The sequence below is a fragment of the Drosophila eugracilis genome, unplaced genomic scaffold, assembly GCF_018153835.1.
Source record: "Drosophila eugracilis isolate 14026-0451.02 unplaced genomic scaffold, ASM1815383v1 contig_2088, whole genome shotgun sequence".
Classification (NCBI taxonomy): Eukaryota; Metazoa; Arthropoda; class Insecta; order Diptera; family Drosophilidae; genus Drosophila; species Drosophila eugracilis.
In genome coordinates this window covers 1,888,409-1,901,485 of record NW_024572964.1, presented here as the reverse complement: position 1 = coordinate 1,901,485, position 13,077 = coordinate 1,888,409, and the positions used below count along the sequence as shown (strand labels likewise).

At 40.8% G+C, this 13,077-nt stretch overlaps 1 protein-coding gene across 1 annotated transcript; it reads left to right on the top strand.

The window, feature by feature from the left end:
- Positions 1-5,273: 5,273 nt before the first annotated feature.
- Positions 5,274-7,916, top strand: LOC108114070 (cuticle protein 7). Its single transcript, XM_017224827.1, has 5 exons — positions 5,274-5,330; positions 5,418-5,566; positions 5,816-5,912; positions 5,967-6,209; positions 7,537-7,916. Exons 2-5 carry the CDS (start codon positions 5,477-5,479, stop codon positions 7,695-7,697), a joined length of 591 nt encoding a protein of 196 aa, XP_017080316.1. The 5' UTR covers positions 5,274-5,330; positions 5,418-5,476; the 3' UTR covers positions 7,698-7,916.
- The last annotated feature ends 5,161 nt before the right edge of the window (positions 7,917-13,077 follow it).

The window sequence follows — 13,077 nt, the reverse complement described above, 5'->3', positions numbered from 1 at the left end:
TTTTTTAGTATTTTTATTGCAAAGAAATGGGTTCTAGCTTAAAACAGTTATGAAAGTTTAATATATAAACTAATCCAAAAAAAGCATCAAGCAACTTCTATTCCTATCAAGAAGAAGTTGCAAATGAAATTCTACTTAATTTACTAGGACTTGTTTCCCTTTCTTAAGCGTTTTTATTACTAATAAAAATGTATTAACTTTGTGGTTTTAATTGCCAATGAAACGGAATACATTACCGATCAAGATTACATTCACTTTTCATCCACAATCGATTCTACCCCTATAACTAATTATGGTTGCCATTAATTATGAAAGTTATGGAAATTGATGGGCAGAGCACTTGGCCGAGATCACGCCACTTGATTGACAATCATCGAGCTGCTAATTTGTGGGCGTGATTCGAAAAGGTGAAGGTAAGCCGATTGATTGGCATTAGCTTAGCCAGTAACTAGTTGAATCGCATTACCTTATTATTTATCAGTTAAAGATCTCAGACATCTGTGCACTCGAAACACGAGCATTATATCTTCAGAATGATTTGGATTTGCCTTGACATCCATCGATTACTTTGCTCATTGTTTATGGATAATTAATCACAAGTTATAGATGTAATAAAGTATTTTTATAAAGTAGTTCTGAAACGTGGAACTAACTTGTTTTAAGTACAAATATTAGTCTTAAACAACATATAGTTTTTTGTAAGTAATGTTGAAAGAGAAAGATGAGAGATTTTAGGATATTTGGGAGGTTTCTTTCAACCTTATGTAAGCTTTATTTACCTTTTATTGTAGAAAACTTTTGGGCTGTGTGTATTCTTATTAAACTAAAGCTTGGCTTTGAACTTGTTCCTTAGAGGCTTAGAAAAATATTAGACTTAGATGTATACTTTCTGGCTGTTTTCTGTTAAGGTAAAATACAAAGACTACTTTCAAGCTATAGAAAAGTCAAATAAAAGTTATAAAAATGAACAGTTAAATACTTTTCAATAGGAATTCTTCAACATAATGATCGTAATATGTTTGTTTTAAAAACCAATTGGTTTCATTTACATCAAAAAAGTAAAAACGGTTTAACCAAACCCTTTGAATGGTGCGAAATATATGTTAAATTAAAATAAATATTTTAATAAATTTAAAAAGAGTGTTTTCCAATGCTCATCAAGTTTACGAGTCATCTGAAGTGACATTTCCAATAACAAATTCACAACTTGCCAAGGTCGATAGGCGGCACATGGCAAGCCACAGTTTTCCTATCCACTTACGCACTTTTACTTTCATGGCCCGCTGGAAGCCACCGCAGAAAGGTGCCCCCGGAGGTGCTGCCCTCCAGTGCGGTCACAAGTTCGGGGGCGTCTCTTAGCCAAAGACAATACACGAATAAAGCATAAGTTGAAACATTTAAGTCACAAGAGAGGCTTCCGCATGCAACAAATCTTCGCATTTCCGTCACTTTTAACGTGCGAACGAAACGAAAACAAAGCCAAATATTGATCTCTTAATGGGCACAACGTGGTCTGGTTTAGACAAATGCCCAGCGGTCATAACAGAGACGTCCGAGAAAATGGTGCAAAAACGCCGGGTGAGGGAAAAAGAATTTATCAGAGATCAGTGATCAGCGGACCGTTTAAATGTGCGCATTTTTTCGAGCTCGAACCAAAACAAAAGGGTGAATCTCTCATACGTGGACTCCATTAATTTAGTTTTACGAGAAACTAAAACTAAGACCGGACAGGTGCCGCCTTTGGGGGGCGGATTCTCTAGCAGTTAAGGTCAGAGTGGGAAATGCCGGAAGGAAGTTTCCGCTGGCTAACTAGATCTGAGTTCACGACAGGTGTACCTATGCAGTACCTCTCCCTTGTGCCAAAAACTCAATGTCGAGAAGTAAAATGTTCACTTGAATCTGTATCTATAGCTGCTGCTCCAATAACCTTTAGGTGGCCAGCAACTTCTTCATAGATAAATGACAGTTACTAAAGTCTCGGCTTTATGTTTCTCTTTCTGTTTTTGCTGAGCCCGACTAGTTGACATTCAAGATGACTGCCTCAATAAACTGTCGCCAACACGTGCTCTCTATATGGCTTCGATTGCACTTATTGTATCTGAGAGGCTGTATGTGGCGGCAGCATTAAGATGCAACCTCTAAGATATGCATCTATCGAAGCTGATACAATTTATAGATAATAAAATACCTCGACTAGTGGCTACTGGTCTCAGGAGATGCGCAGAGGGGCTAAGAGATGACTTGGAGATGCTTGCACAGTGATCAAAGAATAGCTGAAACTGAATAGTAGATAAAAGTGTGAGCAGATACTTCTATTAATTTGTACTACTGAACAAACAAATCAAACGGTCCCAGCTTGCGCAACTTTTACGTTTTTCAAAGAGCTGGTAATACCGCATAACGTATACGCAGTGTTATTCAAGCCCACCTGAACCACTGTTAAAAGCTAAATGTCGTCCGAATGTCTGCGTAATTGAAAAATGCCATTAATTGTTGATTCATATTGGACATCTGATCGGACATAATTAAGCAGAATCGAGCTAAAAACTAAGAGCCGTCCCAACTGCTGAAGTTGGCAGTGCATAATCAGCCCGTCGACTGTCAGAGTCAATTATATAACAATGTTAACTGGATTAGTTGGGCCGTTAATTTGATGCATGGCAAACAGTCTGCAGCAAATTGGCCGCCGAGGTGCGAAATTTATAGTTGGCCAGCGGCGGAGGAAGAGGCCAAAAGATCCAGAGGCAGCCATTCATTTGCATTTTATTGCCGCCAACGCGAAAGCATTTGCCACGGGTCATTCTGTAACACAGTCTGGCCTGGCTAACAATGGTCACTCAATTGGAGATGCGGCAGCTGAGGCGGAGTCACTGGACCATGGCCAACTAAGGGCGACAACAATGACAGCCAGAGTTGGCCGTATTACCCGAGAAACAAGACCGAAAACCGCCCACACTCCCAGGCCCTGGACTTGCAACACCAGCCATCCCAGACATATTCCATTCCCCATGTTGCAAGACGATTGTCGAAGTCCGCCGAGTGCTCCATTGTCAAATTAGTCTGTGTGCAAACAAGCTGAAATTAGGTGACCAAAGTAAACCGAGTCAAAGTCACCAGCCTCGATCCGAGCTTATGACTCGTCTCTGGATTTGGCCAAAACTGCGACCTCATGGTAATTGCACTGCCAACTCCACAGAGTGAAGCACTTTGTGCAGAATGATCTTGCCAATGAGGGGCCATTCAGGCGATGGAAATTAAGCAGATTCATGGGAGCAGCTCGGTGGAGTGCTCCTCCTAGAAACTTAATTTAAGTTCATTGAATTTTATATGAAAGCCAGAGTAAGGCTCAGGGCCCACAGTCATTAGCATATGCAGATCTTCACTTGGCTAAAAATCAACTCTATGAAATCCTTTACTTAAACTCAGCCAACAAGAATGTATTACTTCCTTATAAAATCTGCATTCCCATCCCACATAAATATTGCCCTTGAAATACCAAGTCTTAGAACATTTTTAGAAGAATTCTTTCCGTTTATGAATTTTCTTTTTGCTTTGTTTTTTCATCGGTTAAATATATTTAAGTTAATTGCCAGAAACCAGAAACAATGCCCAGCCACGCACATGTGTCTGTCAAGATGCCTGCTTAGTCAGCAAAAAGAACGGGCTGGAAAAACCTGCGGCTACATATGGAAAACCTTCGGAAAACGCCGACAATCGCTGGCTGAATTTTCCCAAGTCTAGGTAGCAAAATGCTTTTTGGCGGCATGCAAATTGACTTAATCTAGTATTTAGTTTTACAAAAACCGCAGTCGTCGAAGAGAGACAATTGTTTCCAAGCGAGCGAAGGTCTGTTGGTTTTTTGGTCGGGTCAGCTGGGGATTACTTCTGAAGCACTCCTCGCCGTTTAATTAGAGTCTTTAGCACGCCCCTCGCCATGGTTAATTGTGTGAAAATGCCCAAGAAATGCCGACCTGGACATTAAACTAGCCCACATTATTAGCCACACAAAAAGCCATGCTGCACCAACTACTAACTACAGTTAAGGCTTCTGCGGTCTGACAATAATTTGGATTAGTTTGTAGGCTGCCAGACAGACCGCAATTGGCACGTTCTCGTCTTGGCTCAAGGGTGCGCAATTGCCATAAATTAAAGATTGAAAAATTGTCTCAAAATGCTTTTCTTAAGATGAGAGTAGCTTGTAAGTTATTTTGGTAGAGGTGACCTATGCTTAACTTTATCAAAAGCTGCTTGATTATGTGGTTTTCTTTGTAATTTGTTTAATTTGTTTAAAAATTCGTAACCTATATAAAAGATTTGTTTTTTGAATTTACATATTGCATCATCTTATTTTCTCTATTTTAAATAGCTTTAATAACTCTTAGTTAATGTATTTTACCAATCATACTAATGGCTAGAGGCAAAGTAAAGGTCAGATTCACAACAACTCAGGAATATCATTTATTTCTTGTCATAAATTGTCCTGCTCTGAAGACTTTGCTTTCATTTCAGCCCAGAATAGAAGCCAACTTTGAAGTCTAGTTTAATGCGCTTGACCTTCAAGCTGAACGCCAAGAAACAAAAGACTTAAGCGGGGTCCAGTATCTGTACTAGCTGCAGTAGTGGTTACTAGTTTGGGCCGCTGTCATTGAAGTAGATCACTGAGAATTTCGCATGTGCCGAATAACTAGGGCCTTATTGTGCTGCAATAGCAACTTGACCCGATTTGTGTTTGATTTACATTTTTTCGGTTCTTGTCAGCGATTTATTTCGGTCTTGGCTTAAGTCTCCCTTGCTGGCATTAAGTTGTTAGATAAATTGGCCACAATCATTTCTTGCAGAAATCAAGGAAATTAATGATTAAGTCCAATGATTAATCTCGCATAATTCTCGGGCTGAAAAGAAGTGATTGTTCCAGATGACTTCATTGACAATGGCTGGAGGATTGGCAACGGATTTGAGAAATGTGTCGCTGATCGGCCGACAAAAAACAGAGACAACGCCACCCCATTCAGCGGAGTCAGTGGAACCCGGCTGCGTGTGGCAACATCCCATGGATCTGCTGCAACTCCATTCACATGGCCGGCTGTCTGCCGTAGCAGGAGGAGAGTGGCTCAGCAGACTGGATCACCATTCGCCACAGCCGACTGACTGAGAAACCAAGAGTCTTGGCATTGTGGCTGCTCTCAGCAGACTTCGCAGCCAACGACGACTGCGCTGCCCGCGGCTTTCGCACATTTCGCGCTTATTTAATGGAAACTTGCTTTTAGAATCGCCACAGTATTCCGGGCAGCTTGGCGGTGTTTGTATCTGGTGCCGTTGAAATACTCCAAGTAAATTCATAAAAAATAAGTTTCAAAAACGGTTCCTAATTCAGTGCAGTGTTTTCTAACGGATACGACTTTTGTGTTTATTTCCAGCAAATATTTTCTACGATTCAAACTCATTTGAACCAAAAAGTATAACCCAAAAACATAAAATGGCAAACTTCGTGTGCTTCGTTATCCTTTCGTTGGCGCTGTTCGCCAGTGTTGCTGTGGCGCGGCCGGGATATGCCCTGGATTACTATGTGAGTTTTAGAGTGGATTGCGAGTGAGGAGTAACTAATAGTTAAGACTATAAAATGGTCAAGGACAGTGCTATGAAAATTAAACCATCTGCTTTAAAAAAAGTAAAAGTTAATCCAAACAGAATTAAACTAAATCATAATATCAAAATCCTTTTTGTTGTGGCTTACAAATTAATAGTTCAGTTCTAGAAAACTAGGTGATTGTAAATTCTTAAATTTCGTAATTTAAATACTTTTCTTTATAAACAGGACCATCCCAAATACGCCTTTAACTATGGAGTGGCTGATCACAGCACTGGGGATGTGAAATCACAACACGAAACTCGAGATGGCGACGTGGTCAAAGGTAAGAAAACGAAAACTTAACCAAAACCTTCTATTTTTACATGCTCTTCTTCAGGACAATACTCTCTGGTAGAGCCCGATGGTTCCATCCGCACTGTGGACTACACGGCGGACTCCATTCACGGCTTCAACGCTGTGGTGACCAAGTCAGGACCCACTGTTCATGCCCAGGCAGTAGTGGCCAATCCCATTGTGGCCCACAAGCCCATTTTGGCTCACTATGAACCTCAGGTGGTGAAGCATGTGGCTCCAGTGGCCCATCATGCCCCACTGGTGGTGGCCTCCCCGGCCCCATATGGTAAGTTAAGAACTTTTTGGAAGGATACAGATTGGTTTAAGAGGATATGGGGAACTTAAGTTATAGAGATGGGTTTAGCAGCACCTTTATAGTTGGCCTTCACCTCTGGTGGCACCTCTTCTCACCCCCACTCCTGCGTAGTACCCCTTCTTGTGGTCCCGCCCACCCATCTCCACGTGTTCTCTGCTCGCTCTTTCAGGCATGAACACATATCGCATGCTAAAGCTGTTCAGGCGGCATGCCAACTATCTGAACAATCAGTATCGCAAATTGCGCCCAGACGAAGACGACAACGGTGATGATGATGATCTTGGTTTTGACGCTGATTACTATGCAGCCTACTGAATGTTCTGAACTGTCTGAATAACTTACCATAATATCATTGTAATCTCATCATTTCTAGCTTGGGTGTTACTGGTTCACTGGTTGCACTGGCAATTTCATTCAATAAATTGCAATTAGTCTCACATCTGTGGCCAGTCAAGCAGCTAAGCTGAATCATGGCTAGTAACTGGGTTGGTAATGTGTAACATCATATGGTTGACTAATCCGCCGACACGCCTCTTTAGTGGGTTACCTCACTTCGCTCCGATCGGAGCCAAAGATCTAGCTTTGTCTATGCACTTTCGGGTTCGAATTTCCCACACAGATTATGTCAGGTGCATCATCTTCAAGAAGACAAAACAAAAACAGCTACCGCAGCATATTTTTCACGAAAATTGCCGCGTCTTCTTGGGCCATTTCCCTTCTCCCTGCTACCTGCGCCCCTAGCCTCACACTTTCAAAGACTTTAGCATAATTTTCTCAATGTCGCAACGCTTTGGGCCTGGGAAATGAATACATGGTTGGATACTCATGTGAAAACTCATAATTGTTGTGGGTGCTGCGGTGCAATTTTAATTGAGAATTATCAGCAAAACGCACGGCGAAAGAAATCAGCGGCCAAAACAAAAGACTTAGGCAACGAACTTGTTTGCATACAAAACGGCAACGAAAATAAAACTAAAAATGCAGCCAAAAAACTGAAAAACAAAGCAAAACTAAACACCACCTGTGACCAATTGACTGACAAATTCGTGCACAAATAAATTATTTGCAAGGGGCAGAGAAATGGCCAAAGAAAATGCCTTGGTCAGCATTGAATTGCTAGTTTATTTATTTTTGTTTGCCAGTTGAGCTACTTACCAACAATGGCAAACGGTTAACAGCTGTTACCGCAGTTTAGTTTTTTGTCGGTCATTATTACAACAGCCCCGACGAGCGAAATAAATTTAAGTCGCTCCCCCTGCAGAAAAGCTAAAGTTTCTATATTTGTTCGATCTTCAAGTGGCCAAGCACTATGCTCCGGCGGCAGCTGCCCCCATACACTACGACTACGATGATGGCTACTACAACCAGGGCCAGCAGTACGAGTACATTCCCCAGTACGACCAGTACAACAGCGATCACTACGGCCACTACGCGAGTCCCTATGCGGGCCACTACTAGGAGCTCCCAGCGGATTGATTTCGTAGATGTTTAAGCCCACTTAGTTGTACTCCACCCGGAAATTCATCGGATTCTCTCAGTGTAGCTTGCAAAGGAACTTTGAGATCTACGCTACGCGATCGAAAACAAGGGGACACATCAAGGTTAATCTTACTTAAGTTATGCAACAAATTTGTAAAATAAAGATTCGAAAAAACTGTTTAAGTGGAAATACAAAAATTTATGTTTTATTTTTCATGATTCATACTTGCTCTTTATTTCTGATCATTAGAGGATGTTACGGTAAAAGTTAAGAACGAAAAATGCTTTTAGTTAGATTAAGTTCTCTCTGAGACTTAAAAGGCAAAAAGTTACTCTACTTAATGCATTCTTCTAGCTATTTAAAATTCAACTCAATAATTTATAATGAGCAGATTGCTTTAGATAATTAAGATGCAGATCTCAGATTCCGCTTTCCATGTTGGCGTTACAATTTACACTTACCAACTTAACCATTAATTCAATTTGCACTACCCATTTGGGAAAGCCTTAATCGATGTGTCTCATGGCCAATTGAACGCTACGAAAGCTTTGCATTTCATTAAGGCAGAAATATTGCCGTTCAATATTCAAAGCTGTCGTTTCCGTTGGCGTTTTCCTTAAGCAAAAACCAAGACATTTTCACGGTCTACAAATCTGAAACTCTAACTTACATAAGCCTCTTTTTTGCTTTTATTTTCATTGTTTGTTTAGATGGCCCATTTCGCTGACTTAATTGGGGGTCTCAAACTTTTCTTCCGGTGGCTTCGGCTGACCCGCCAAATGGTCAAAGTGGCTATAAGATAAAGGCTGAATGAGATAAAAAAGCTTTAAGCTGAAAACGAAAGCTAGACTTGGATAACTTTTCCAAACTACGGGTTGCAAAGTTGGCTTAACTTAGGAGTCGGTTTACCTTGCATACTTTACGGGATAGGTTATTCTAAGTCAGAAATGTTAACCAACTTTTGCCTGCTTAGCAAAATGTTATTTAATCAAGTCATAAATGACTTGGAAATGCATTTTTATGCCACTTTTTATTTGTGTTTCTATTAGTCAGCAATGAACAGACATTGTAACACCGCAACGTATACTTAATATTTCAGCGAAATATCACTCATAAGACCGGGGTGCCAAAGTCGGCTAACTGCATATCTAAGCTGTAATCTTGATGGCTGCTAATCTGCGTACACGAGACAACATAGAATTAGCCAATCGTTTAATTAACAAATAAATTGAATTTGGATTCGATCTTAATAACTGTTAATGGTTCTTGGGACTTGTAATTGCCCAGCAGCACTGATCCAATGAGCCACTGAGCCAACGATCACTGCACCACTGGACAGCTGCCTAGCACCACGCAATGTTTCTTGCTGACGCTGAGCAATTACACAGCGGATGTTGATATATACACTAGCTGGAGCTGGAAGCGTCTTCTTAGCGTCGTGTTTGTGGCCCAAGGTTACGGGCCAAGAACTGGTCTCAGGCAAACATTTCTCGGACCGAGTTGTTTTGCATAAAACGCAGATTAGCCGGCTCAATAAATGAGAGATCTTAGTTGAGTTATGTGCTGCATTTGGCAGACAAAGTATTACAATAATTTGTTCCAGTGTGATTGCATCAGAGTCCAGCGTTCGGTCGGGCTTGCCCAATCCCAAATCATTTGGGCGCATTAGGATTGAATTAAAATTGCTGGGATTGTGCGGACTCCAATGAAAGTGACAATTAACAAACCAAAACTGAAGCTGTTAAATAAAAATTGTTTTTTTGCCCCGGATAAGCCGTCGTCGCCTGGATTTCCTCAAGAGGTCTGGGGGCCCGGAGCAAAAGTCTGAACCCAACCCGGCCCGAGACGTCAAACCTCAATTATAGCTAACGCCAGCAGCAGCCTATCTGGATATATATGTATATAACATATGGCCATATATATCGGGGTACTACTGGTATATATACTGATGTGTATGTATGGTACATATGTGCCCGGCTCACAGGTTGCCAAAGTGGACAATTTAATGTGGCTGTCATGTTAAATGCCAAGCCAATAATTTAAGCCTCATTTTTCGTGGCTAAGAAATGTTTCAGCTGGGTGGCAAGCAGTTCAAAGCAAAACTTAAAGATTTCAGAGAGAGAATTCTGTAATGAAAAGAGATAAAATCTTGTTCTTTCTATGCCGAAAACAAAGACTTAATAAAAATAAGGAAGGAGTTGAAGAAAACATAAACCTAGTTTCCAATTTTAGTCTTCTATCGAATGTAATAAATCATTCGGGCAAAGTCCAATTGCATTTCATTAACAGTCAATTTAAAATAATCGACCATGATTACTTCCGTCTAGTGGCAAAACAAACCAACTTATTAATTGAGCCCAACCACGTGCCCAACTCCCAGTTGATAGCCGTCGATCAGACTTCGTTCATTGGAATCGATTTGTGCAACCACAAATAAATCTATTTTTTGCAAAACCCTCTTGTACCCCGTTTGGCCGACCGCAAATAATGTTTTCAATAAGCTATGTATTTTTTTTTGCTGTGAGGCTGCGCAAAATTAAGTCATAAAAGCTAGCCAAACTCTGAGCATCCCAAACCGGCTAAACCGAGAGATCTTTGGTTTCTATTATTGACGTTAGAGGCTGTTTAGTTAGTGGCTGCTTGCTGAGGAGTTACCAAATTTAGCATTCAAACATTACAAAACACAAAGCAGCGAGATATAGTGGCAAAACTACTTTTTTAGGATTCTATTGATGCCCATGCGACCAGGTCGGCCGTAAAGATGCAAAACCACACGACCCTTTCAAAGTGATTGTTGTCGCTGGGACACGTTTTTAGTGTGCTTTTCAAACAATATTGCAAAATGAGTTATAAACATGTGTATGCCAGTGTTTGTGTCATTGACTCATAGCACAGCAGATCAGAACATTTGGCTTAAGGGGTACACTAGCCAGTACTCATTGGGGAAATACTGGAATCAAAGGCTTAAAGTCGCCAAAAAGAAGTAAGAGTGTAGATTGGTGATTCACTTTTATAGCCCAAGAGACTCGCATCATCATTAAAAACAAGTATTTTTATAACCGCCATTTGATAACTTTGAGTAAAACTTATATAACAGCCATGCAAAATGTTATTGATTTTGTTGTTATTTATTAAAAAATATTACCCATATTAATATATTATTTTTTTAACTGCCTTGCAATTATTATTTAGTGCGATATTTGCCAGCTATTAAATTATAAAGGAAGCTTTTACGTGCAGTAATCTAACAGATTATAAGATCATAAGTATTTGATTTATTTTCCTTAACTTTTTCAACCAGATTTGAGTAACTAGAAACTGATCGAATTGGATTAGATCTCATGTTAATGCAAGTAAGGATCTCTGAATCGGATATACCCCTCGTTCCCTCTAATTACATCCAAGCCCATGCAGCTCCATTTGATGCGTCACTTTTACTATCAGCACTGAAAAATCTGAGCTCGGCTCGCAAAACCGAAAAATAAGCAGCAGCCCCGAGTAATAATACAGAATGAAGGCGAACATCGTTTGTCGATTGGGTCTGGGATATAGAAGGGGATATAGAGGGGGCTATGGTTATTATTGCAGTGGATTTTCGGATTTTGCAAGGCTGCCGATCGCTGATGCAGTTTTGAAGCCTGTTTTTGTGTTTTGTGTGATGTTTGAAACTAATTTGCGGTTACAAGCTCGTTTTTGTGTGTTGTTGCTGCTGTTGTTGTTGTTGTGGTGGAGCCGGGTATGCACAAAGTGCGGCATCATGCCCTTTTGTTGGCTGCCGGTGATTATTGAATCCGATTCAGGGAACTGCTCGCAATTTCTGTACGCGAAAAGTTAATTAAATCACAGAGGCTGAAGAAGAAGACGGGGAAGAATTGCAAAAGAGAATGATCTAATAGTCGGTCGGAGATATATAGATATAGATATAGATTTATTTATGCACACACGGAGGGGCACATAATTATGGGGCACCAGAGCAGCGACACCACGATTTTCGTGCGCAGGAGAATCCGAGCAGCCGCGTTGACAATCTAAAATCCCAGACACATCTCATCTGCCGGCTGTCGTAAATAAACCCAAGAGCACTTCACTCCAAGCACTTCAGAGCAAGCGTGGCAGCCCAGCAAAGTGGTTCAGTTTTCAAGTGTTTGCCATTGATATTACGGCCCACACATAGCAACTGGCAAGTTGCAACTAGCAACTAGCAGCTAGCAACTAGCAACAGGCAACCAGCAACTTGCAACATAAAAGTAAGTGGCTCTCTGTGGAAGGAAGTCGTTTGATTTGATTTTTTTAGGTGGTGGGGGACCTCCTTAATTTCGGGACTTTCATTTCTCAAACATTCAAAAATGATGAAAAATCTTATTAAAACAAGCCCAGAAATCTGTTACAATTACTCAGGGTTTTTCAATTTGCATAAAGCAAAGTTCAATAACATAAATTGCCAGACATCAATATCACTTTTTAGATTCGCTTTTCAGGCTCAGCTCAATTTTAAGTTGAAGTAACAAATACTAACTTCCCCTTCGAATGCCCAGGAAAACTGATACTTTCATATGCTCTTTCGGATTTCCATGAACTTAACTTTGCCAACGTCCAAAAATTTCTGTTTCTGTTTTTTGGCAACTTTGGCCTTTTTCCGCAATTGTCACATGCAATTGTCATTGCCATTGCTCGCGGCTCTGGTTTTTCGATTATTTTTTGTGACTCGAGATTTATATTTGCCCGCTGCCCATTTGGAGCACATTATGTAAATTCGGTGCATTTTAAACGGGTTCCCATTTGGTCGGCAGCCGCTGCTCGGTTGTTCGCTTTGATTCGTATCGCATCAGAGTGCTTTTCGGTCCGCTTTTGAGCTGTCCTATCCCAGCCGTGCATTTTAATTGGGAAGTGCAGCAACACGACTCTTGGCCAGGAAAGGCCATAAAAGGCCGGTATTTTTTGCAACTTGGGATTGGGAACGGGAATCGGAACGGGAACGGGAAGAAAGGCTCAGCCAAGTGTGGTCACGAGTGCGGCCTTGAAAGCGGTCTTCTTCGGTACCCATGACATTATGTAATCCCCGTGACGATCGAGATCTCGTAGAAGGGGAAGTGAGTGAACCAGGTCGCTGAATGTGGCCAACAACATGGGATGCGGAAGATGAAAAGCCAGATTATGACCGTACTTGTCGTAGAATGTTGGGTTTAATTCATCTCCTAAACGGAAACGAGATAAACCAAGCAGGTCTATTAAAGTTTATTCAACCCGCTAACTATTTAAGCAGGGTTATAGGGAACTTAAACTAGTGATTAAACGTGGTTAGCCATTTTAGGTTCAACTTGATGTGTTTATAAAAATCTAATTGTTACTCTAAACTGG